The 27,080-nt window shown below is 40.5% G+C and overlaps 1 protein-coding gene across 1 annotated transcript in view; it reads right to left on the bottom strand.

Moving 5' to 3' along the window:
* Nucleotides 1-4,507: 4,507 nt before the first annotated feature.
* The window catches only part of Aebp2 (AE binding protein 2), a 63,530-nt gene continuing 40,957 nt past the window's right edge, over nt 4,508-27,080 (bottom strand). Inside the window, exons 4-9 of the mRNA XM_004670930.2 lie at nt 26,628-26,814; nt 22,637-22,761; nt 15,323-15,390; nt 9,504-9,617; nt 5,282-5,308; nt 4,508-4,787 (exon numbers count right to left, since the gene is read on the bottom strand). Of these exons, the coding sequence (XP_004670987.2) occupies nt 4,742-4,787; nt 5,282-5,308; nt 9,504-9,617; nt 15,323-15,390; nt 22,637-22,761; nt 26,628-26,814 (567 nt within the window). The 3' untranslated portion in view covers nt 4,508-4,741. The remainder of the gene's footprint in view (nt 4,788-5,281; nt 5,309-9,503; nt 9,618-15,322; nt 15,391-22,636; nt 22,762-26,627; nt 26,815-27,080) is intronic.

The following is a 27,080-nucleotide window of genomic DNA, read 5'->3' as shown; positions in this document are numbered from 1 at the left end:
CTCCTCAAAATAACTGACTGCTGCTCCTACAGAGCATAAACCCCAACCCTATGGGGAATACCTGCAACTCCACTGAGGAGGGTCCCCACGGAAGGGGGAGAGTGATGAAAGAAAAGAAAGTACCAATACACGATGTGCCCATACAAAATATGTAAATAATAAATAAGCAGCAGCAGCAACTGAGACCCTTACGACCCTTCTGCAATGATCTACAGAGCCCTAAGCTAAATTCCCTGCACGGGACCCAGTGATCAGAAGATGCCTCGGGGTCCTGGGTTCAATTCCCAGAGCACAAGCAAGCACTCCCGCATGGGTTTAATCTCATACATGTGCATACACCAAAGCCAAGAGAAAGAGAATGTTCTCAGGTTTTCCAACTATCTTCATCACACACAAGACCCACACTCAAACCATTCAGGTATAAACCTGTGTAATTTCCTTGATAGAACTAACAATCCATGAAATTTGTATGACAACTCTGTAGTATGTAATATGTCTTCTTTAGGCAAGGAATATAAATGATGAAGAGAGGACGGGAATCCTGACAGAAGAGCAGCTCTTTGGAACCAGACAAAACAGCCCAGGAAGGAAACCCAACAATGTGTCACTCCTTTAAAAGTCTTTAGAAGTTCAACTGAGGTCTCATTGCTTCTTAATAGGTTTTTCCAGAATGAGTCTTTAATGAGATTTTAAAAAACCAAAATAATTACATTATAATTGAGCATGCAAAAGTACAGCACCACTGCTCTTTACAATGAGAATGTTCAGACAAACTCCAGCCTGACTCCCTTGAAAAAGTGTGGGTGTACAGGGCATGTTATCACTAAAATGTGGCTTATTCCTGCAATTCTACCAAAATACCCCCAAACTTGAAACAAATACTTGAGAGGCTATGCTGAGCTGTGCATGGTCACGGTGGAACGTGGCTACGGCAGAAACCCTAGCAACTTCACAGAAGCACTGAACACATCCGTGTCCTTGCCCAGCATTTGGGGACTGTGGCAAAAATGCTGATGCAGCAAAATCCTGAGGATACATTCCCTGCTTACAAAAACCTTTTTCATTTCCAGATTAACAAAGCCACATGTGTAGTGTACAAATTTGACTCAGGAAATGCATCAAACTATTTTGAGGGCTGTAACAAAACATTAGAAATAAAATATTTTTGCATATTTCATTAAAATAAAAATCTTAGCTGGGCGTGGTGGCGCACACCTTTAATCCCAGCACTCGGGAGGCAGATGTAGGTGAGTTCGAGGCCACCCTGAGACTCCATAGTGAATTCCAGGTCAGCCTGGGCTGGAGTAAGACCCTACCTTGAAAAACCAAAATAAATAAATAAATTAATTAATTAATTAAAATAAAATAAAATAAAAATCTTGCTGAGCATGGTGGTGCATGCCTTTAATCCCAGCACTAGGGAGGCAGAGGTAAGAGGACTGTTTGAGTTTGAGGCCACCCTGAGTCTACATAGTGAATTCCAGGTCAGCCTGGGCTAGAATGAAACCCTGCCTTAAAAAAATAAAATAATCTTGTAAATGTTTTGTTTTGTTTTGGCCCGGGCCAATCCTACCTCAGCCTCCCAATTGTTGGGATATATATGGGCATGAGCCACTGTGCCCAGCATATAATTTACACTGTAGTGTTAGTATTGTGATGTGTCCTACACTAGGGTCTAACAATAAAAACAGAAAAAATCTATACAGAACACTTTCCCAGCAAAATTTTTAGGTTTTTTGTATAGTATTTTATCTTAGAATAGAAAAAATACTTTAAAATCAAACCACTCACAATGTACCACTTCTCTCAGCCTGCGCCACCACACCCAGCTCCAAATTCTACCTTTTTAAGAACATTTGCCTATTTAAAACATTTTATGAATACAAAGGCAGAAAGCTACAGAGTTAAAGGTTTCTGATACTTATCTGCCTTTGCCTTCCACTTGCTGGGTTCACAAGCATGAGCCACCACAACCATTTCAATCAGTGAGGCAAGTTTGAAAAGTATTTGCTGATGGGCTGGAGAGATGGTTTAGCAGTTAAAAGTGTTTGCCTGCAAAGCCAAAGGACCCAGGTAAGCCAGATGCACAAGTGGGCTCATGCATCTGGAGGTCCTGACATGCCCACTCTTCTATCTGCCTCTTTCTCCTTCTCTTGCTCAAATAAAAATATTTTTTTTAAAAACTGTTAAATCAAAAAAAAAGAAAACTATTTGCTGAGGGTTAATTAGTGTTTTATTTTTCTTTCATATGAAATTAATGTGTGGTCTCCTTTTCTTTAAATTTTATATATAAAGTTTATTAGAAAAATAAATTTTACAGCATTTTCTACCACAAAATTCTCTTAAATAAAACTGGTGAGCCTTGTGGCTGAAATAGAATCTGATTTAAAAAACCACACTGACTCCTACCTAAGTTGTAAAATAAACTTCAATTTCCCAGAACCCATGTAAGCCAGATGCACAAGGTAGCACATGCATCTGGAGTTTGTCTGCAGTGGCTGGAAGCTCTGGCAGGCCAATTCTCTCCCTCTGTCTTCCATATGAGTAAATAAAAATAATTAAAAAAAATTTTTTAAATAATTAAAAAAAATTTTTTTTAATACAAGTGGTGAGGTGGTAGGATCTTAGCAACTAGTAAGAAATGTAATTTAAAAGACCCTTCCAAAACCAGAACATTTTGTGTACTGTTCATTGTAGCACTTTGTATTCTAAAATATTCCACGATTTTGCTAAGTATGCCAGAGAGTAATTATGTTAAGATTGCAGTCCCCTATGGTCTCACTGCTCAAATATGCCACTACAAGAAGAATGGCTGTACCTGTGGGTTGTGGACTGCCCAGTGCCATACTAAACATGGGATTTTGAACAGGAAACATAATACTACAAATACTTCATAAATGGACGTGGAAGAACATAGGTAGTTAAGAACAATATATTAATAAGAAATGAACAGTACAGATTAAAATTCTCAGTCTTTCCAGTCATAATTGAAAGAGTGTAAACACACACACGCACACAGGATGTAACACTGCTGACTAACTCTGTACCTTGGGTGTGCTGATAGCACTATCCGTCCCAAGTCACATCCATAGCAAAAGGGCCAAAAGTGATTCGAGTACTCAGAGGTTAATCAAAAACCAGAAATTTGGTTTGGACACACTTAAGTATTTCTACACAATGAACTAATGTGTTCACTGTGCACCTGTCTTTTCTGGTGTCGTTTTATGTTAAATTGAATGGTAACAATTTGAAGCTAAATATGATCCGCTTTGTTTTATTAGAAAAATACTCAAGCAAGGTCTACAATCACCGGTCAATTCAGAAAGACTTACAAGAACATGAGGCAATAAAATAAAAATACAAACTATGTATCTGAAACACTTCTATTTGGCAATTTTTTAACAAAATTTAAAAAGAATAAAAGAGACCGCAGGTTACTTTGCAGACACAGAATTAATTAAACAACTGATGAAGTGCTTAAAGCAAACCGAGACAAAAGAAAAAAATTGTAATACACTGTTTTTTTCTTTTTAAAAATAAAATCACATTTGCTACAGCTCATAGGGACAAGATCTTATTAAGCAGCCGTCCAGAATGTCTTATAGTAGCGGTGCTTTTATTTTATCTGCACTTCTTTAAATCGAAATGACTCAGTTCATGTATATATCTCTTCACCCCATCGTTAATGATTAAAGCCTCCTATTTTTTTTTTATTTTTTAAAGCAAATGAGAAATGACTTATGCATCGTAGAATGTTTCCGATTTTGAAAGCAAAGGCTTAATTCTATATTTTTGTCTATTCTTTTAAAAATTTAGAGTAAAAACTGCTGGTTTTTCTGTCATTGTAGTAAGGTGAAAACTCCTCAATCAGGAGTATTTTCTGCAGTTTGACTGCATATAGCCATACTTTACAATATGTCTTTCCAACAGTAAGGAAATAATTAATTTCATGGTCACTGTCAGAAATGAGTGCCATTATTGTCTTATAGATATAAGCCCTCCCTCCAAGACTTTCTGGAAGGATGTTCAATGTGTTCTGTTCTTATAGACATTAACAGTAGTACACAGTCCCTTAAGTCTGCAAGACATTATTGTTAGAGAAGGTGCTTTCTTAGGATTCCTCTGGCAGCACGAGTGAGCTACAATACCCTTCAATATTGTTTCTACCATATATATACATTTGACTTTCATGCCTCTAGAAAACATCTACAGTACATTTCATAATATAAAAATATATTACAAATCTGCTCAGTTATTTACAAGCATGTTCTATTATCTCTATGCAACATTTGTTTGATACAATACTAACAAGTTACACATAGTTCCATTTCTGTAAAGTTAAAAAAAAATCCATATGGCTTCTTGCTTACCAAGCAAGAAAGTGATTTTATTTTCCTTTTCAAAACCAACTTTGGTGCATAAAGGATTCAGTTTGAAGACACTTAAAAAAAAAATCAACTTTCTTACATTTAAAAAAAAAACTCAAAAAAAATGTTTTCCTCAGGAAAAAAAAATTAAGAGTCATATAGATTAAATGAAAATATGATTATTCAAAAACTTCTGAAATAAGTTTTTCAAAAACCATTAACAGATGAGTTAAATAGGTAAATATTAACATATTGTACTCCATGAGGAAACCCTAGTCCTGAAAAGGGAGCCACCAGACATACTGCAACACTCTTTAACAGTAATTTTCAGCCCTAATTCGATAGACGAATTTTTAGTTGATTGCAAATGCCGTTCACTGTTTGCTTAAATACAAACTGAACACTTTTCTTATGAGAGTTCTGCAAAAGAACACAAATGGCAACCAATCACATCTATTTATCATAATTGAAAGGTTACTTATCTCTTGATAACCTCCACTATGCCATTTCCTAGGATTTCTAATTAGTAGACACTGCCAACACATGGGCTGTTGCAGTGCTTGCTGGGTCTGTAAGGGCCACTGCTTTTCTCTCCAGTGACACTGCTGCAGTTGCTAAGGAAGAAAAGGCAGCTGAAGCAGAGAGCATGCAAAGTTGCCAGCAGTGTCTGCTCTGTCTCCCACAGCACCACTCCGTGAGGTGTGCGTGTACAGTGACGTATCAACACACTCCACAGAAGACCTGTTCATTCACAGAATGCTCACACTACGCATAAATATCACCCTAAGTACTGCACTTGAAAAACAAGTGGAAAGGGGTTCATTCTAATGTGCAACTTTTCCTAACCCATTGTCAGTGACTAGGACTGCAGGTGGCCCCACTTGCTTGCTTTTATGTACTTATTTATTTTTTACCTCTTCAACCTCTTCTGCGGCATTGTTCTAGAAAAGAGAAAAAGGAATTTTCTTTTACATTGAGTACCTCAAAGGAATTATTAGAAATATTCATAAAATACATTGATGATAAGTCAGTCATTAAAAAGTATTTCTCTATGCTGGCTGACACCTCTAAGTCACAACTACTCAGGACACTGAGAATTGCCTAACTCCAGGATTCAAGTACAGCCTGGACAACACAGTAAAACTGTCTCAAATAGGAAAATGAAAAACATACTAATACATATATATATTTATACATATATGTATTTAAAAACATACAGAAATTAGCAAAGTTATTTCCAAAACAGCACATAATGGATATAAATTTAGTTACACAGCTTTTGATTTTTGGGGGAATGGAGGAGGAATTGCTGAGATCCAATCCAGGTCCTCATGGGTACAAAGCAAACCTGAGCTGTACACCCAGCCCTAGTTACAGAACTTTTTTTTTATTTTTTATTTATTTGAGAGAGGGAAAGAGGCAGAGAGAGAGAGAGAGAGAGAGAGAGAGAGAGAGAGAGAGGGAGGGAGGGAGGGAGGGAGAGGGAGGGAGAGAGAGGGAGAGAGAGAGAGGGAGAGAATGGGCATGCCAGGGCTTCCAACCACTACAAGCAAACCCCAGATGCATGCGCCACCTTGTATAGCTGGCTTATGTTGGTCCTGGGGAAGTGAACCGAGGTCCTTTAGCTTTGCAGGCAAAAGCCTTAACCGCTAAACCATCTCTCCAGCCTACATAGCTTTTTAATAAAAATTTTTTGCAGCCTGAAAACATGTTTCTAAGAATTCCATGTCTAATACAAACATTTTACCTAGATACTGCTTTAAAGTTGATGATACTTAAGTACCCAAAAGTATTTTTAAAATTTTTTTTTAAGGAAAGCTCAACAGGCTGGCTTTTTTTTTTTTTAAATGTGAGAGAGAATTGTTGCACCAGGGCCTCCAGCCACTATAATCGAACTCCAGATGCTTGGGGTCACCTTGTGCACTGGACTTAGAAAGGTGAACATGGATTCTTAGGCTTCACAGCCCAAGCTGACCTAGAATTCACTATGTAGTCTCAGGATGGCCTTGAACTCATAGGAATCCTCCTACCTGTAACTCCAGAGTGCTGAGTGCGCCACCATGCCCGGCTTGTTTGGTTTCTGCAGGTGGGGTTTCAATCTAGATCAGACTGACCTGAAATTCACTAGTCTCAGGCTGGTCTCAAACTCACAGCAATCTTTAACCTCTGACTCCTGAGTGCTGGGAGGCATGCCCATCCCCCAAAAAAGTATTTATTTTAATTTTTTTTTTTTTTTTTTTTTTTTTTTGAGGTAGGGTCTTGTTCTAGGCCAGACTGACCTGAAGAATCTAGTCTCAGGCAGGCCTCGACCTTACAATGCTCCTCCTACCTCAAGCTCTTAAGTGCTGGGATTAAAGGCATGAGCCACTATGCCCAGTTATTCTTTTTAGCCTCACTTAAAATAAATACCCTTTTAGGGCTGAAGAGGTTGGTTAGTGCTTAAGGCATTTGCCTATGAAGCCTAAGGACCCAAGTTCAATTCCCCAGCACCCACATAAGCCAGGTATCTGCACAGAGTTGTTTGCAGTGGCTAGAGGCCCTGGTGCACCGATTCTCAATCTCTCTGCCTCTTTTTTCTTATGCGTGTACGCTCTCTCTCTGTCAATAATAATAATAATAATAATAATAAAATAAACATTTTAAAAAAGTAAAGTTAAATACCTTTTTGGAAGAATGGACACATTTTGTTTTACACAGATGAGCAAGAAATTACTTTTCAAAACTACAACTCACATCTCTTCTCCCAGCCCCTTCTGTCTCTGCTTGTAAATAAAAATATTTTAAAAATACAACTTAGAGAGCCAGGCGGGATGGCGCATGCCTTTAACCCCAACACTTTTGAGGCCACCCTGAGAGCACAGAGTGAGTTCCAGGTGAGCCTAAGCTAGGGTAAGACTCTACCTCAAAAAACAAACAAAAAAATTAGAACAATTTTCTTTTCCTTTTCACTTAACTTCACAAGTGTCCCAAGTCAGAATGTAGACAATGATCCCTCATCTAAGGCTTTCTATAACTCTTTCCCATATGAGTACATTCGGCTCTAACTTCCAAATTAAACCCTACGGAAAAGGATTGTTAATACAGCTAGAAAAAAAGCTAGTCGAGTGGGTTGGTGCATGCTTTTAAACCCACCATTCGGAAGATAGGTAGAAGGACTGCCCTGAGTTCAAGGTCACCCTGAGACTATATAGTGAATTACAGGTCAGCTAAGGTACAAGACCCTCCCTCGAAGAATCAAAAATAATAAAATAAAATAAAGGTTAAGGCCAACCTCAGCTACATAGTTAGTGGACAGCCTGGGCTACCTCCTTAAACCCTGTCTCAAAAATAAATAAATAAGGCAAAAGCTAGGCGTAATGACAACGTAAGTATATAATACCAGCAGTTGGAAGACCGAGTTAGGAGTTCAGGATGGCTTGGCATACACACAACATCTTAAGTGCTTTCTTCTTCTCCAAAAACTTACAACGCCACCTCTACAGCCCACCAAAGGGCTGCAGTCACATTTAGTGCTCACTGTTGTTTCCATGCACTCTTACACACCCATCTAAATGTGAGTGGACCTTAGGTAAAGCATTTTCACTAAAACTGAATAATCACTGAATTGCTTCTTCCTCCAACAGCACAAGAGTCCGTTATCTGGAGAGAAGCGCAGGAGGAAAGGAGCTGCAGCAGGCAGAGCAGGATCATTCCCACACTGTCCATTCTGAGCTCTAGAACCAGGTCTAAAGGCAGACTACCTCGCCCATTCAATCCTCATCACAAAGAGCAGCACGTCCTCAGTGCCCACATAAAGCCTGTGTGAGAGGCCTATTTCTAGTTCTCTCTCCCTTCCTTTGCAAATAAATATTTAAATTTTCAATGAGCCATAGGATATTGAGGACACGTGGGAACTATTCCCAGTCCATGACAACCTGTTAGAAGCCTGGAGAGACGGCTTAGCTGTGTTCTGAAATAGTATTTGTGAGGAGGAACTTTAAGGCTGTATCACTAACTCTATTCCTTACCACACCTGCACTTCTAGAGATGTAACATCTTTTCATGATTCTTGTCTGAATGATTTTTATTAGGATGTATGCAAAACTTTGTTTCATGAACTTCATTCTTTCTGTATTATACTGTATTTAAGGAAGAAGATTCCTTTTATTTTTAATAAATCTAGAATAAAGAAAACTCATTCTTATAATTCTAACACTCAGGAAGCTGAGGCAGGAGGATGCCACAAACTCAAGGCCCACCTTGGCTACAGAGTGAGCTTCTAAGACACAGCCTCAACATCCCACCCCACCCGACACCAGAAATGTGAAATATGAAAGTATATGCCTGTAATCCTAGCATGTGGGAGGTAGAGGAAGGAAGAACAGGAGCTTAAGGCCAGTGTCCATTACATATTGAACTTAGTGTGGTCTATAATTTGACCCCCATCTACAAAAAATGCAATTGAAATCATACACAAGGGCTTGAGGAATGGCTTAGCAGTTAAGGCGTTTGCCTGCAAATCTAAAGGACCAGGTTGGTTCCCCAGGACCTACGTTAGTCAGATGCACAAGGGGGCGCATGCGTCTGCAGTTGGTGTGCAGTGGCTGGAGGCCCTGGTGCACCCATTCATTCATTCATTCTCTCCCCCCTCCTTTCTCTGTCAAATAAAAATACTTAAAAAGTTATTAAAAAAAAAAATCACACGCAAGTGCTGGGCGTGGTGATGCACGTCTTCAATGCCAGCACTTGGGAGGTAGGGGTAGGACGAAGGCTGAGTTCCAGGCAACCCTGAGACTACACAGTGAGTTGCAGGTCAACTCAGACTAGAGTGAAACCCTACCTCAAAAAAAAAAAAAAAAAAAAAAAAAAAACAACAACAAAAATCATACGCAAGAAAATATGTTGGACACTGCCCTAAATTCACACATCTACAATGTGACACTCTTTGAGGACTAATGTGCTACTCAGAAGGTTCCAGACTTTGGGTGTTAAGATTGAGAACCTCAACTACACACTGACCTTGGTATTTTGGTGAAGAAAAAGTGTACTTGAATAAGTAGCCAAACATGTACTTGAAAATAAGTGCAACTCTTCCAAAGTTTAGGGAAGTTTAAGTTTACAATTCAAAATTAAATATAATGACAAAAAATAAATTACCTGTATATGTTTGGGTCCAAAAGCAAGGCAGTATCTTTGGGTAGCTTTGATAAATGAACTACTTTAGTTTTTAATTGATGTCGTTCACTTTCGTTCACCCATACATCTGGCAGGCTATGAAATGAAAGGGGGAAAAACACAATTTTAAAACCCTAACTTTATCCTTCACATATCTTTATATTCCCAACTGTTCCTGCCAGTCTGATATGGCTACAGTGAGGTTCTGAGACTGTCTACTTAGAAGTTTGGCTTGAAATGGGAGCATAAATGAGGAAAATGAAGCTAGGGAGGATTAGGCAGTTTGGGTAGTAGAACTACCTGGGCTTCTAAGTGACTGTTATTCTTAATGACAAATCTCACAGCAAGTTTTTTCACTAAGAAAAGAAAATTCATGAGCTGAGGATGTAGAAAAATGGTAGAACAAAAGCAAAAGGAGGCAGATGGAAATATATCCCCACCCCCAAATTAAGATCCACTTTAAAAAAATTCCATGTAACAAATGATCATATATGTTGGCTGGGTTGTGGAAAAACAGGAACCCTTCTACACTGCTGGTGGGAATGCAATCTGGTCCAGCCATTGTGGAAATCAGTGAGGAGGTTCCTAAAACAGCTAAAGATTGATCTACCATATGACCCAGCTATAGCACTCCTAGGCATATATCCGAAGGACTCATCTCATTTCCTCAGAAGTACGTACTAAACCATGTTTATTGCTGCTCAATTTATACTAGCTGGGAAATGAAACCAGCCTAGATGTCCCTCAACTGATGAGTGGATAATGAAGATATGGCACATTTATACAATGGAGTTCTAAAAAGGAGACATAAAGGGAAGAGAAAGGAAGGGAGGAGGGTACTTAATAGGTTGATATTGTATATATGTAAGTACAATGATTGAGATGGGGAGGTAATATGATGGAGAATGGAATTTCAAAGGGGAAAGTGTCAGGGGGAGGGAGAGAATTACCATGGGATATTTTTTTATAATCATGGAAAATGGTAATAAATTTTTTTAAAAAATTCTATGCATGTGAACCAAATTCTGAATTAAGAGATATTTAATCCTATAAAAATAGATTCTTCTCTCTCTCCATGCACAAGAATTAAGTCCAAATGGCTTAAAGACCTTAACATCAGACCTGAAACTCTGAAACTGCTAGAGGAAAAAGTAGGGGAACCCTTTCAACATATTGGTCTTGGCAAAGACTTTCTGAATACAACCCCAATTGCTCAGGCAATAAAACCACAGATTAATCACTGGGACCTCATGAAATTACAAAGATTTTGCACTGCAAAGGACACAGTGAAAAAAGCAAAGAGGCAACCTACAGAATGGGAAAAAAAATCTTCGCCAGCTATATATCTGATAGAGGATTAATATCTAGGATATAGAAAGAACTCAAACAGTTAAATAATAAGGGATCAAACAAGCCAATCAAAAAATGGGCTATGGAGCTAAATAGAGCATTCTCAAAGGAAGAAATACGAATGGCATATAAGCATCTAAAAAAATGTTCTACGTCACTAGTCATCAGGGAAATGCAGATTAAAACTACATTGAGATTCCATCTCACTCCTGTCATATTGGCCACCATCATGAAAACAAATGATCATAAATGTTGGCGGGGATGTGGAAAAACAGGAACCCTTCTACACTGCTGGTGGGAATGCAATCTGGTCCAGCCATTGTGGAAAACAGTGTGGAGGTTCCTAAAACAGCTAAAGATTGATCTACCATATGACCCAGCTATAGCACTCCTAGGCATATATCCAAAGGACTCATCTCATTTCCTTAGAAGTACGTGCTCAACCATGTTTATTGCTGCTCAATTTGTAATAGCTGGGAAATGGAACCAGCCTAGATGTCCCTCAACTGATGAGTGGATAATGAAGATGTGGCACATGTATACAATGGAGTTCTACTCAGCGGTAAAGAAAAATGAAGTTATGAAATTTGCAGAAAAATGGATGGACCTGGAATGGATTAATGGCACATTTATACAATGGAGTTCTACTCAGTGGTAAAGAAAAATGAAGTTATGAAATTTGCAGAAAAATGGATGGACCTGGAATGGATTATACTAAGTGAGGTAACCCAGGCCCAGAAAGTCAAGCGCCACATGTTCTCTCTCATATGTGGATCCTAGCTACACATGACTGGGCTTCTGCGTGAGAAGGAATATACTTAGTAGCAGAGGCCAGTAAGTTAAAAAGGAGACATAAAGTGAAAAGAAAGGAAGGGAGGAAGATACTTAATAGGTCGATATTGTATATATGTAATTACAATGATTGTAATGGGAGGTAATATGATGGAGAATGGAATTTCAAATGGGAAAGTGTGGGGGTGGGGAGGGAGGGAATTACCATGGGATATATTTTATAATCACGGAAAATATTAATAAAAATTAAAAAAAAGCCGGGCGTGGTGGCGCACGCCTTTAATCCCAGCACTCGGGAGGCATAGGTAGGAGGATCGCCATGAGTTCAAGGCCACCCTGAGATGACAGAGTTAATTCCAGGTCAGCCTGGACCAGAGTGAGACCCTACCTCAAAAAACCAAAAAAATAAAAAAATAAAAAAAAAAAAAAAAAAAGAATGTAAGAGTCAAAGGAAGGGTAGGGGTGCTCACAATGTATTCTTCCAGATACATAATGGCCTGGATACTCATTAACGTCGCAGTTCCTGACACTGCCTACACATGACCCTCATAATAAGAGGAAAAGATGATGACATCAAGACAAAAGAGACTGGTTGGAAGAGAGAAGGTATTCAGTAGAGGGAGAGTGGATGTGAGAGAGGAAGAATGGAAATTGGGGTGGGAATTATCATGTTTATTGTCTATACTTATGGAAGCTGTCAATAAAATAGTTTTAAAAGGGGGGAAAAAATTCCATGCATGTGAACCAAATTCTGAATTAAGAGATATTTAATCCTATAAAAATAGAGAAGTACCAAACTCTCCAGTACGTACTTTACTTAACATTTATACCCATATATTAATATTACTCTTACTTTTTAGAAATATTTTTTTCTATTTTCCAAGGTAGGGTCTTACTCTGGCCTAGGCTGACCTGGAATTAACAAAGTAGCCTCAAGGTGGCCTCAAACACCCGGTGATCCTCCATCCTCTGTCTCCCGAGTGCTGGGATGAAAGGCATGCGCCACCATTCCCAGCTAATTCTACTCTCACTTTTGATTAGAGAAGTTTCTCTTTTCAGATGGCAGTGAGTACTGGGATGACCCAACAGGCAGCAGAGTTCTAAGAAGACATGACAGAGGAATGTTCTACACTAAAACATCTCTATCATACCTTTCAAGGGTTAGGGTCCATTGCAAAAGAGTTGGTGGAAAGAATGTTAAGAGCCAAAGGAAGGGTAGGACTGCTTACAATGCAACTGACCAGACAGAAGAAACTGGCCTTGCCCTTGATTGATATCCATAACCTCGCAGTGCCTAGCACTATCTTCACAAGACCCTCATAACAGGAGGGAAAGTTGATGACATCAGGCCGGGCGTGGTGGCGCACGCCTTTAATCCCAGCACTGGGGAGGCAGAGGTAGAAGGATCACCATGAGTTCGAGGCCACCCTGAGACTACAGAGTTAATTCCAGGTCAGCCTGGACCAGAGTGAGACCCTACCTTGAAAAACCAAAAAAAAAAAAAAAAAAAAAAAAAAAGAAAGTTAATGACATCAAAAGAGACTATTGGAGAGAGGAGAGGGGACATGATGGAGGGTGGGTCTGTGAAAGGGAAAGGGGGTGTATTTTCTGTTAAGTATGGAAGTTGTCAATAAGAAGGGAATAAATAATAAATAAGTAAATAAATAATTTGAAAACTTCTAAAGTCAACTTAAAAGAGGGGGGGGAGCACGCACACGCTTAGTGGTTGAGGTACTTGCCTGGGAAACCTAGACCCAGGTTTGATTCATTAGTACCCACATAAAGCCAGATGCACAAGGACCCACACGCATCTGGAATTCGTTTGCAGTGCCTGGAGGCCCTGGTGCACCCATTCTCTCTATCTGCCTTCCTCTTTCTAAAATAAGTAAGTCAAATGACAGTAGTCTGCTACTTGGATTATTCAGTTTCCAAAATAGTAAGATTACAGAGACATATGAATCTGAAACTACTTTTTAAGTAATCATGTTAGCCAGAGATGATGGCACACATCTGTAATCCTAGTACTTGGGAGAGAAAAACAAAAGTATCAGGAGTCCAAAGCCAGACTCAATTATACAGTGAAGTTGAAGACATTGTAGGTTACATGGGACCCTCCCTCAACAACACACACCAGGGGGCTAAGAAGGTAGGTAATTAGGATCTGAATTTGGATCCTCAGCACCAACCTATAATCCAGGCATGATGAAACGTTTTTAAACCAGGGATGGTGATGCTGGCTAGCCTGTCTAGCTCAATCAGTAAGCTCAGAGTTTAGTATAAGATCCTGTCTCAAGAAATAGAGAGATAGCTGGAGAGATGGATGAGTGGTTACAGTGGTAGCCTGCAAAGTCTAATGACCTGGGTTCAATTTCCCTGTACCCATGTAAAGCCAGATACACAAGGTGGCACATGCATCTGGAGTTCATTTGCAGTAACTGGAGGCCCTGGCATGCCAATATTCTCTGTAAGTCTCTCATAAATAAATATATTTCAACAACAACAACAAGAAAAACCAGCCAGGTGGGGTGGGACACTTCTTTAATCCCAGCATTTGGAAGGCAGAGGTAGGAGGATTGTCAAGAGTTCGAGGTCACCCTGAGACTACAAAGTGAATTCCAGGTCAGCCTGAGCTAGCATGAGACCCTACCTCAGAAAACCAAAGGAAAAACACACACACACACACACACACACACACACACACACCAACTAAAATGGAGATCAGCTGAGGATAGACCCTGATTTTAACCTCTGGTCCACACATGCATGCACACAAAAGTGCATCCATACATACAAGCATGCATACCACACACACATTCTAAAAAGTTAAAAAATAAGAACCACGCTTACAGTATTAAAAGATCTGGCAAAATGCCAGCACTCAGGAGGCAAAGGTAGGAGGATTGCCATGAGTTCGAGGCCACCCTGAGAATACAGAGCGGATTCCAGGTCAGCCTGGGCTAGAGTGAGACCCTACCTCGAAAAACAAACAAACAAAAATCAACAAGAAGCCACACCTGTACTCTCAGCACTAGAAGATAGAGGCAGGAGTTCTAGACCAGCCTGAGCTATAAAAGACCCTATCTTTATTTCCCTATCCCACTCTCAGAATCAATGAGAGAGGAGTGCGGTAGCTCGTGTCTACAACCCATCACAGCAGATCCTACAGGATCACGAGTTCAAGCATGGTGTGGGCCACATTCACACTTTGTCAACACCAATGTGTTTTTAAATTAAAAGGCTAGTTTTAAGGCTTGTAACTTGAGACATTCTTCTCCTGTTGCTTTTAAATATTTTTTTAATTTATTTATAAGCAAAAAGAGGAAGAGAGTTGGAAGGAGAGAGGGGGAATGGGCGCACAAGGATACCCTGCCACTGCGAACGGACTCCAGACACATTTGCTACTTTGTGCACTTGGCTTTATGTGGGTACTGGGGATATGAACCTGCCCCATCAGACTTTGTAAGAAAGCACCTTTAGCCACTGAGTCATCTTTCTAGACCCTGATGTAGTCTCATAATGTTCAGACTGCCCCTTCAAACAACTAAAAATTACTGACTTGTTTTCACTAAATGTCTCTAGTTGACATATTTTCACGCTTACGATTTTAGTGAAAACAAATCCTTAGTCCATTAGTTCCATACACTACTTCAAACACTTACATGTCTTCAGGCATCCAATGAAGCAAAAGTTTTATCTTTCCAGATTCCTCTTTCCTTTTAGCTATCACCTAGTAATATGAAAAGAACATCATAAATAATTAGTAAAACATCATTTTTCTGTACTGCCAAAAATAAAAGCACCTTTTTGGCTTTTGATTTTTTCAGAGGCAGGGTCTCACTCTAGCCAAGGCTGACCTTGAACTCACTTAGTAGCCCACGGTGGCTTCAAACTCACAATGAACCTCCTTTCTCTGTCTCACTGATTGCCAGGATTAAAGCCCTGGTACTAATCAAGAGTGCCCATACCACCACACAATCTTACCCCCACATTACAGCATAAAAAACCTCCTCTACCACGCACTGAAATCTCCAAGACGCAAGGTAGATTTTCACAAAGTGCATCAGTGGACTTCTAATTCTGGTGCAACAAGCCTGGATTTAGGAACACCTAATGCTCAGGGACATTAACACTTCACTGCAACCTTCAAACACATCTGAACCAACAAAGCTAACAAGAATAAAAACAAGTAGAAGAGAAAGAAAACATCCAAACACAAATGGAACAACCATTCCTGACTGAAGCTGTCAAAGGTCTGGGCACTGAAGATAGTCAGACAGTGTGGTGTACGAAGCTCCTAAGGTGGGGGCCTATGGAACCTCACTTGTCTAATGTGATTCATTTTTCTGAAGTCCTTCTGGTTGGATTATGGCTTCCCAAACCATAAACTATTTAAAACAATCAATTTTCTTACTAGATCATTAATGTATCTGTAGCTCTTCAACTGCCTATAATACTGGTTAATAGAGTATGTACCAACTTAAGTGTAGATTAGGATGACAGATACCTAAAATCTCTGTATATTTAAAAAAAAAACAAAAAACAGGGCTAGAGAGATGGCTTAGTGGTTAAGAGTCTTTCTTGCAATGCCAAAGGACCCAGATTTGATTCCTCAGGACCCAAGTAACCCAGATGCACAAGACCCTGATGCACCCATTCTCTCTCTACCTGCCTCTTTCTCTTTCCCTCCTTTCTCTTTCTCAATAAATCAATTTTTAAAAATTAAAGAATTTTTTGTAAGTTAAAAAGTAGGTATACAGAGCCAGGCATGGTGGTGCACACCTTTAATCCCAGTACTCAGGAGGCAGAGGTAGGAGGATCGCTATGATTTCAAGGGCAGCCCGAGACTACATAGTGAATTCTAGGCCAGCCTGGTCTAGAGTAAGACCCTGCCTCAAAAACCAAAAAGTAACCCAGGCATGGTGGCACACACCTTTAATCCCAGTACTTGGGAGGCAGAGGTAGGGGGATTGCCATGAGTTCAAGGCCACCCTGAGACTACACAGTGAATTCCAGGTTAGCTTGGGCTACAGTGAAACCCTACCTTGAAAAACCAAAATAAATTAATAAATGATACAATTTATTTTTAATGTTTATTTATTACTTAAAAATATAGACAGAGGGGGCTGGAGAGATGGCTTAGTGTTTGAGGCACTTGCCTACAAAGCCTAAGGACCCAGGTTCAACTCTCCAGGTCCTATGTTCTAAGCCAGATGCACCAGATGGCACATGCATCTGGAGTTCATTTGCAGTGGCCAAGGGCCCTGGCACACTCATTCTCTCTCTCTTTTTTATCTCTCTTTCAATCTCAAATATTTTAAAAATAAAAACATAAAGGATTAAAAAAGATACTGTGGGGCTAGAGATGTGGCTTAGCGGTTAAGGTACCTGTCTGTTTAAAAAAAAAAAAAAAGAGTGAGTTATACAGAGAGAGACAGAGATAATGGGCATGCCAGAACCTCCATCCACTGCAAACAAATTCCAGATGCATGTGCTACTTTGTGTATCTGCCTTTATTTGGGCGCTGGAAAATCAGGGTTGTTAGGCTTCGAAGGCAAACGCCTTAACCACTAAAACATCTCTCCAGCCTAAGAGGTATAATTTAATCAAGAAGTACAAGTGGGGCTGGAGAGATGGCTTAGTGGTTAAGCGCTTGCCTGTGAAGCCTAAGCACCCTGGTTCGAGGCTCGATTCTCCAGGACCCAGATTAGCCAGATGCACAAGGGGGCGCACACATCTGGAGTTCGTTTGCAGTGGCTGGAAGCCCTGGTGAGGCCATTCTCTCCCCCCCTCCCTCTCTCCCCCCCCCCTCCTTCTCTCTGTTGCTCTCAAATAAATTAATAAAAATAAACCAAAAAAAATTTTTAAAAAGGAATGTATTGATTCTGTACTGAATCTATAAAAAGCAACCATAAATGTGTGGCTTAAATAAACATATGCCTTTAAAAAAAAAAAAAGTACAACTGGAGGGGTCCAAATTAAGAAACCAATATTGCAAAGTATAACTTTTGCCCTGTATAATAATTTTTCCTTTGGTTTTTCAAGGTAGGGTCTCACTCTAGCCCAGGTTGGATTGAAAGGTTATGCCACCACACCCAGCTCCTACAAAATCTATTTAAATTTTCACATATCAAGTTAAAATATTTATAGTATAAATTATGTAGTTTTATGTTGTTGACATTTTTGTGGAAACTTTATTTTGCAGTGCTGCGTGTCCAACCAACATTTGTTCATACTAAGCAAGCAGTCTATCACTAAACTATGTTAGTCTTGTTTGTGTTTTTTGTTATTAAAAGGGAGTCATGATATACTGCCAGGGTGGCCCCGACTCCTGAATGCTGGACTGAGGTTACAGGTGTAGCTAAAGTGGCTTGTGTTATTCCACTTCAGCACATGATGCTACTTTAATTACCCATCTCTCCATCATCCTCAAAGAGCACAGAGTATAATGAACTCAGTACCTACTATAGGCAATGGACCAAATTATTTGCAATGCAGAATGCTAACAAAATTACAGTGCAGTTTTTACATATTTTAATTGCAAAGGCAGTACTGGGGATTGATCCAATGGCTAGACACAGGCAAGTCCTCCACCACTAAAGCTTACCCTTCTGATGTCTGGAATATCTTAAGTGACCCACAACAGTATCAATAAGCAATCCTACCCTTACACTGAGAGCACAAGAGTATGCTCCTAGCACTGAGGAAGCAGAGGCAGCTACATAGCTAGACTCTAAAAAAGTAAACAATCTGGGGCTGAGGGATCACTCACTGGTTAAAGATGCTTGCTTATAAAGGACTGCAAGCTGGGGTTCAACCTGAGATGAAATCCCAGGCCCACATTAAGGCCAGATGCACAAAGTGGCACATGCAGTTGGAGTGTGTTGCAGCCACAAGAGGCCCTCGCACACACATTCTCTCTTTCATCTCAATGAAATATTTTTAAGGCCCATTAAAAAAAAAGTGAGAAGAATAGACACTATTAATGGCACAAACCTTTAATCCCAGCACTTGGGGAGGCAGAGGTAGGTGCATCACTGTGAGTTGAGGCCAGCTGAGATTACTTCTTAAAGGTAAAGATGTTTGGGGTTAGGGGAAGTACTTGGCTAGCAAATCAAAAACCTATGTGCACAAACTTTAAAATTAAACTGCCTGGCAAGACATTACTCTTCTGAGCCAGTAAAACATTACTCTTATGGACCAGAATTCTCCCTAGGTACTGAAAACCTACTCAAATCCAAAGGCTGGGAAGGTCCTAACTCTTAGGAGAATGTTACACTTTTTGTTTGCCTAAACAGGTATTATGCTCACCATATTGCCTCTAAGTAGGTTTATGCCCACATATTAATGCTGCTCTCATTAAAAAAAAATTTTATTTGCACACGTGTGTGCATGTGCGTGTACATACATATACCAAGGTCTCTTGCTACTGCAAACAAACTCCCTTCAAGCTTTTTGGCTGGGGAATTGAACCCCTGCCAACAGGCTTTGCTTGTTTCCTCCACCCCCAAAAAAGTATATATATTGTAAATAGTATAGATAGTTAACCTCTAAGCCATCTTCCCAACCCAATAACATTTAATTACAGAAGTTTATTTATGCAGGTATGTGGCCATGCAAATGGACAACTGGGCAGGCAAAACTCAGCAGTGCTGAGAAAGTGAAAATGGAGTGTTCTGCACTGACAGAAACATCTCTATCACACCTTCCAGGCTCAGGCACCATCGTGGAAGAGGAGGCTACAAGAATGTAAGAGCCAAACAAAGGAAGGGAAGCGGTGACCTGGAATACTGTCTTCCAGAAACTATGCAGTGCTGCACGCCATGGCCTCACGGTGATGCGGCGGCCTACAAGAACTGCATAATAGGAGGCAAAAACAAACAGGTTTGTGGCACATATCTTTAATCCCGGTGCTTTGAGCCTGTGGTAGGAGGAGCACTGTGAGTTAAGGCCAGTCTGAGACTAAATATAGTGAATTCCAGGTCAGCCTGGGCTAAATAAAGGCCCTATCTCAAAAAAAAACAAAAAAGAATACATGGTGACAATAAATTTGGAATGGGTCTAGTTGGAAAGAAGGGGTTCAGTGGAGGGGGAAAGAGGATGGTGGGAGCAGATTGTGATCAAGGTGGACTGGGAATATACAGAGGCTGTCAATAAGCGACTACATGGAAAGGAGCATGAGGACAGTAGTCCTCCTCAGACTCCTACCTCTGCCATCATGCAGTCTCAGAAAATGCCCTCCTCTGTACCCATCTTCTGACACTGATTCCACATATGCAATTCTTCACTCTCCCTCAGAGTCTTACCTACTTTCCAACATTCAAAATTCTATTCCAAAATATTTAGAACTGATACCTAAACATTGTTCTACTTTCTGGCTTTCCCTTGCCACAATTTAGTCTACATATCACCAGAGTTCTGCATGAATGGACTTGGGGAGTGAGTACAGGTACAGGCACCTTAATAGCAGTACACAACCACACTGAGGAGTTACTGGGAATATGCAGCCATTCTGGTTCCTAGTTTTGTCCTCTGAAAAACCTGAGCTACGGAGCAGCAGTGTTTGTATGGTGATTAAAAACATCCTCAATTTAATTCCCTATGATTCATTTTAAACCTTGAACCTTTCATTATGTTTTGATCTGATTTGTTGTTATTTTGGTTTTTGGATGTTTTATTTATTTATTTTTTTAAGTAGGGTCACACCCTAGTCTAGACTGACCTAGACTCATGGCAATCCTTCTACCTCAGCCTTCTAAGGGCTGGGAAAATACAATCCACTACTGTTTATTTCTTGCTCATTCAACCTGAATAGAGGTTATAAAGTTACATTCACTATATTCCAGCCAGATCTGAACATATTACAACACATCAACATGAACCACTACAAGATCTTCTTTCAAATTTCTCCTCTAAAGCCGGGTGTGGTGGCGCATGCCTTTAATCCCTGCACTCGGGAGGCAGAGGAGTTAGAGACCACCCTGAGACTACATAATGAATTCCAGGTCAGCCTGGGCCAGAGTGAGACCCTACCTCAAAAAAACAAAACAAAATAAAATAAAAATTTACTCCTCTAGTACCAAAAAGAGTTTGCCACTCAATTCCTAAGGTCATTATCTATATAATACACTAGAGTTAACATTTCCTTATTTTTATAATTGATAGCCATCAGGAAACCCAGCAAAGCAAATTGCTTCCCGCAGTACTAAATCAGTTGCTTTTTCATTTTTATTGGGGGGGGGGGGGGGCGAGAGGTTGGGGGTATGGTTGCACCAGGGCCTCCAGCCACTGGAAACGAACCCCAGACGCATGTTGCCACTTTGTGCATCTAGTTTACATGGGTCTGGGGAATCAAATCTGGGTTCTTAGGCTGCGTAGGCACAGGCTAAGCCATCTCTTCAGCCCATCCAGTTTTTTTTGACAAGGGCTTTGGGAGACAGTCCATGGAATGTATGGAGTTAAAAAATAAAGCAAAATAGGTAATGAAGGAGAAAAAGCACAGGAAGCCAGGTGTGGTGGCGAACACCCTTAATTCAAGCACTTGTGAGGTAGAGATAGGAGGCATGAGTTCAAGACCATCCTGAGATGACATAGTGAATTCCAGGTCAGCCTGGGCTAGAGCAAGACCCTACCTCAAAAAACAAAACAAACAATTAAAAAAAAAAGTAACAGAAAGCTGGGTGTGTGATCAGGAGGGGAAGAGAAGGCAAAAAACACTCTACATATTTGTCAACAATGAAGTTCTCTAACAAGACATCAATTGCTAGCTAACAGTTAAAGCAATATTTCACGTCTCATGCATGCTGACTACGTGTAATGGAAAAACATAAAGGAGATTAAACTTGGCATATTCTACATTTCAAAAACCAAAATTAAATACTCATTTTTTTCTAGGAATTCAAATTGCCAAGAATCTCTTCATGATCTACACTTACTAATCTACGCCAAATTATACCCATTTAAAAAGGACAGGACAATAAAATTGACTACAAATCGAGCTAGGGGGATGACTCAGCAGTTAAAGGCACTTGCTTACAAGGCCTGGCAACCCAGGTTCAATCCCCCATACCCATGTGAAGCCAGATGCACAAAGTGCCACATGCTTCTGGACTTTGCAGTGCAGAGTCCATGGGCGTGCATTCAAACATTTTCTCTCTCCACTCTCTGTGCTTGCAAATAAAATAAAAATATTTTTAAAAACTTAGCTCCAATTAACCACAAACAACTGATCTTACTACTTTTACAAACTGACATTTCTTTTAGGCTGGAGAGATGGCTCAGCATTTAAGGTCCTTGCCTGCAAAGCCCAAGAATCTGAGTTTGACTCCCTAGTAACCACATAATACCAGACGCACAAAGTGGCACATGCATCTAGAATTTGTTTGTAGTGGTAGGGGTACCTTGCATACCCATCCCCCCCCATCCCTCTGTCCGTTCCTCCCTTCTTGCCTGCCTGCCTGCCTCCCCACCACCCTGTGCTTGCAAACTGACACTATTTGTTGTGGACTGAAAGCTTAGTCACCCAAGAAATAAACTGTTTATAATGTGGTATTTTTTCACCAGTCTGGACACTCAGGATGGCATCCTTGGAACCAAACACATTTAATTAAAAAAAAAAAAATCCTTGTAAAGCTTTTACTTAATGACCTATTTTTTCTTTTCATCCTACAGTACTGGAGACTGAACTTATTACACAGCCTCAAGTGTGCAAGGGAAATCCAACACATTGAAACACATTCCATTCCTTGAGACAGGGTCTCTAAGCTCTTCAGGCCTTGAATTCAAAACCCTCCCGTCTCAGCCTCTGGAATGATGGGGATTACACCTGGGACTGCACGACCACATCCAACAACTTGTGAGTTTTGCTTAAATCTATTTTCTTAGGTTTTGAGTAAGTTAGAAATCTGATGATGAAAGTAATAGTATATTCTTTTGTAGGTCTGTATGATCTGAAAGAAAAACCATGAAATACTTACAGTACTGTGGAAAACCACGCTGTGCCCCTTCCCCAAGCTCTCTATGTGAGCTGAGAGGTTGAAGCATATGGCTCGGTGCCGTATAGCATCCAGTGTTTGTGCATCGAAGAAATCGTGTGGTCGCGCTACAAGTCAACACAAAAACAGGTGTCTGCTAAACAGCCTATTTGTCTCTTTCCACAAAAATAATAAAATCTCACTGTGAACAAGTAATTAGCCAAAAATGACCCCATGTTTCAACTCGGTACATCTGCTTTGCTCTCTCTCTCTGTACCAGTTCTGCATTTTGGCAAGGTGATGAGCATCTCCAGGCACAACGCTGGTCTCAAGTTCGTCACAGCATTTCATCACCATTCAATTTTAATGTCACAATTTCTCCTATGGGCTGGAGAGATGGCTCAGCAGTTAAAGTGCTTGCTTGCAAAGTCTAAGAACCACAGTTTGATTCCCCTGTACCCACGTAAAGCCAGATACACAAGGTGGTGCTTACATCTAGAGTTTGTTTGCAGTGGTTGGAGGCCCTAGAGCAAACATATTCATTCATTCTCATTCTCTCTCTCCTCTCTTGTAAATAAATAATCAAAAAAAAAAATTAAATGTTTTCTAAATTTGAGGGTGACAATATTAGTGCTGGTCTTTCAAGAAGATATTTCTTAAGCTGGACAGATGGATTAGAGGCCAAGGAACTTGTCTGCAAAGCCAAAATACCTCAGGATTCCCCAGGATCCATGTAAGCCAGATGCACAAAGTGACGCATGCGTCTGGAGTTCATTTGCAGTGGCTAGAGGCCCTTGTGTGCCCATTCTCTCTCTTTCTTTTCACTCTCTCAAATAAATGTTTTTTTTTATATTTAAGAAAAGAAAATTATGTGATTTTCCAATAATTGTTATAACTTTAAAAACTTTTTTTTTTTTTTTGGTTTTCTTTTTTCCAAGGGAGGGTCTTACTCTAGCCCAGGCTGACCTGGAATTCACTGTATAGTCTCAGGGTGGCCTCAAACTCACAGCGACCCTCCTACCTCTGCCTCCCAAGTGCTGGGATTAAAAAGGTATGTGCCCGGCTCACAATTTTTTAATTGCAAATTTAAAAAAAAATGTTTTTGAAATAGGATGGATGTAACCAGGATGGTTTTGAACTCCTTTAGGGTTCAAATGATACTCCTATATCACCTCACCACCACCCAAACAGGTAGACTTGGCATGGGCCACTAACCACAGCCAAATATATTGCTGAACTTTTTCTTAATACAGGGACCTAAAGACAGGATCTTATGTGAAGCAAACATTCTACCACTGAGCTATAGTACTAACAATCCATTTCTGAATGACAATTAGTTCACCTATGTCCCAGCTTACAGCAAGTTGTAGGGAGTGTGTATTAAGTCACAGGACTTAACAACTAAATAAGGGGTTAACACCCTCCTGACTCCTCACTGACAGGAGTTCTTCGTATTCTCTCTCCTTTCCTTCTCTTAATCTAATAAAGTTCCTCTTAAAAAAAACAAACAAAAAAAAATAGGGCTGGAGAGATGGCTTAGTGGTTAAGCGCTTGCCTGTGAAGCCTAAGGACCCCAGTTCAAGGCTTGATTCCCCAGGACCCACGTTAGCCAGATGCACAAGGGGCATACACGTAGGGAGTTTGTTTGTAGTGGCTGGAGGTGGGCTCTCTGCCTCTTTCTCCCTCTGTCACCCTCAAGTAAAACAAATAAATAACTAGGGCTTGGGTGATACTTGGCCATTAACGTACTTGTCTGCAAAATCTAATGACCCAGGTTCAATTTCCCAGAATACACAAAAGCCAGATGCAAATGGTGGTGCATGTATCGGCAGTTCTTTTCCAGTGGCTGGGAGGTCCTGGAGTGCCCATTTTCTCTTAACACTCCCCCCACCCCCAAAGATAAAGAAAATATTTTGTTTTTAATACTAATAAGTAAATAAGACCCTGGCTTGATTTACCAACTGTGGGAATTTGTAGAGCTCTCAGAACACCAATACACGTATCAAACTGCTCTAGGAGAGCAATTTCACCAGCTGGCCTACTCAACAGAAGACACACCACACAACTTGTTCTAACTACTTTTTCCTCAAGAAATAAGCCAAAAATCAACTAGCAGAACCCACAAGACAAAAATGCAATTACTTCAGGAAATCCAAAAGAAAAGGCCATTAGATGTGGGAAGTGGGGCAGTGAGTGAGAAATAGTGAAGATTCTGGTTAATGCTAGAGAGAGAAATTCCTTTTCTGTGGCTCCTGGGGTGGGAGCGGGAGTACAGTTTCTCTCTGCTTTTCAAGGAAATGCTTTTCCTAAGATTAAGGGCCAAAAGAAATTAACTGTTAGTCCTAAATCACTCAAAGCAGTCATTCCTTGTTTGCAAATGTAATGGTCAATCTTGAATGAGAGCCTGACTGGACGTTGGACCTAGAGTCATACAAGAGATGAATCTCTGGGCATGTCAGTAAGAAGTCTTTGGATTCGCTTAACTAAGGGAAAAATAAACACCTTAACTGTGGGTGGTGTCATTTCATGGGATGGCATCCCAGTCTGAATAACAAAAGAGAAGTTGGGGCTGGGGAAATGGCTTAGTGTTTAAGACTCTTGCCTGGGAAGCCTAAGGACCCAAGTATGATCATCCAATATCCATGTAAACCAGATGTACAAGATAGGTCATGCATCTGGAGTTCATCTGCAGTGCCTGGTTGCCCTGGTGTGCCCATTCTCTCTATATTTGCCTATTCATCTTTCTCTCCAACAATTAACTACATAAATAAATAAATAAATAAATAAATAAATAAATAAATAAATAACGGGCCTAGAGTTATGGCTTAGCCACTAAGGCACTTGCCCGCCAAGCCTAAGGGCCCAATTTCAATTCCCCAGTATTCACATAAGCCAGATGCACAACGTAGCACATGCACCTGGAGTTTGTTTGCAGAGCCTAGAGGCCCGGGGATGCCCATTCTCTCTTTCTCTCACTCAAATAAATCAACAAATTAAATTTTCAAAGAGAAAACAAGGAAAATAAACTAAGCACCAGCATCAATCCCTTGGGCTGGGTTCCCCAAAATCAACCCTTCTTGCCCTGCAGCTGCTTCTCGTAAGGTGTTTTGGCAAGGAGACTAGTGCGGTGAATGACACACTGAAGCCGTGACTCAAGCTGGCAACAGTGACAAAAGCTGCTGAACTTCACACTGCCCTTTTTGCCCTTCACCTTGTTGTCCGCACTGTCAAGTGGCGTGACAAAAGCTGCTGAACCTCACACTGCCCTTTTTGCCCTTCACCTTGTTGTCTGCACTGTCAAGTGGCAGGAACCCGGGGCTGGGGGAGGACACGCAAGTACAGTCATACACAGACCTCTGCGTAGAGTCCTGAGACCTGAAGGTCAGTTTTGCATCTGTTCACCTGTCTACTGCAGCTCTGCAGTATCACAAACCTAAGTGTGTTCACAATCAGTTGTATGGCCTAGATCACATCTGGTTTATTGTCTACATGTCAATCAAACCCCCCAAAAAAGGGACACCCTTGCAAACACTACCTTTCACAATTGCTTGCATGTATGCATACATTAATTCAGCCATTCATTAATGACACCTCACACTTGTTTCAGAATCCATTAGTCAACTGACACAAATGTATGCTCTAGGCTCTACAATTTAAGTTCAATACTGCTCCCTGCATTTGCAAAACTACCATCTTATTACTTTCAATGTTTAACATCAAGGATATATTTTATATATATAAGCTGGTAATTAAACACGTAACAACTGTATATGTTACATATACATACCACACACACTACTTGGGAATGGATGAAACTTTCTAAAGAATCCAAGCAGAGTCCTCAACATGTAATTCCATATATTTATTCTGTGGTCCCACACACTATATTCCTTAATTTACAAGTGTGTGTCACTAGATTCTTAGACAAGCCAAGATGAGCAGGAGGTGCCCTCAAGCCCACAACAAACACAGACTTTTGCAGTGCAGCACTTACGTAAGGAGCGCCTCCTTTTGTTCTTCAGTTTCCTCCTCTTGTTCATGCCAGCTTTAGAAGGAGACTCTTCTTTGGCCTTTGGCTGGCTAGAAACTTTTGAGGAATTCTGCTGACTGAAGTGTGTGGGCACATGGCGAGCTAGCCCTCCCTGAGAAGCAAAGCTGGCATTGCAGCCTCCGACGACACACTAAAGAAAAACAAAGAACAGGTGTCAGGGTCACAGCCAACAGCCCAAGCAGAAATGGATGACTATGAAGCATTTGCAAAATTTAATCCACGTCCCCACAGAAGCCAGAAGCACCGCACTCACAGCCCGTCAGCAGCGCAGCGCGTGGCGCAGCTGCAAGCAAGCGCAGGCCTCACAGCCACCACTCTGCTCCTCGCGCCTCTACAAGGGAAACACCTTCCTGGAAAGAGCTGATTTTGAAGTAATCACTTTAATAACAAAAACAG

The sequence above is a fragment of the Jaculus jaculus genome, chromosome 22 (assembly GCF_020740685.1).
Source record: "Jaculus jaculus isolate mJacJac1 chromosome 22, mJacJac1.mat.Y.cur, whole genome shotgun sequence".
Taxonomy (NCBI): Eukaryota; Metazoa; Chordata; class Mammalia; order Rodentia; family Dipodidae; genus Jaculus; species Jaculus jaculus.
This window is presented reverse-complemented; position numbering and strand designations above follow the sequence as displayed.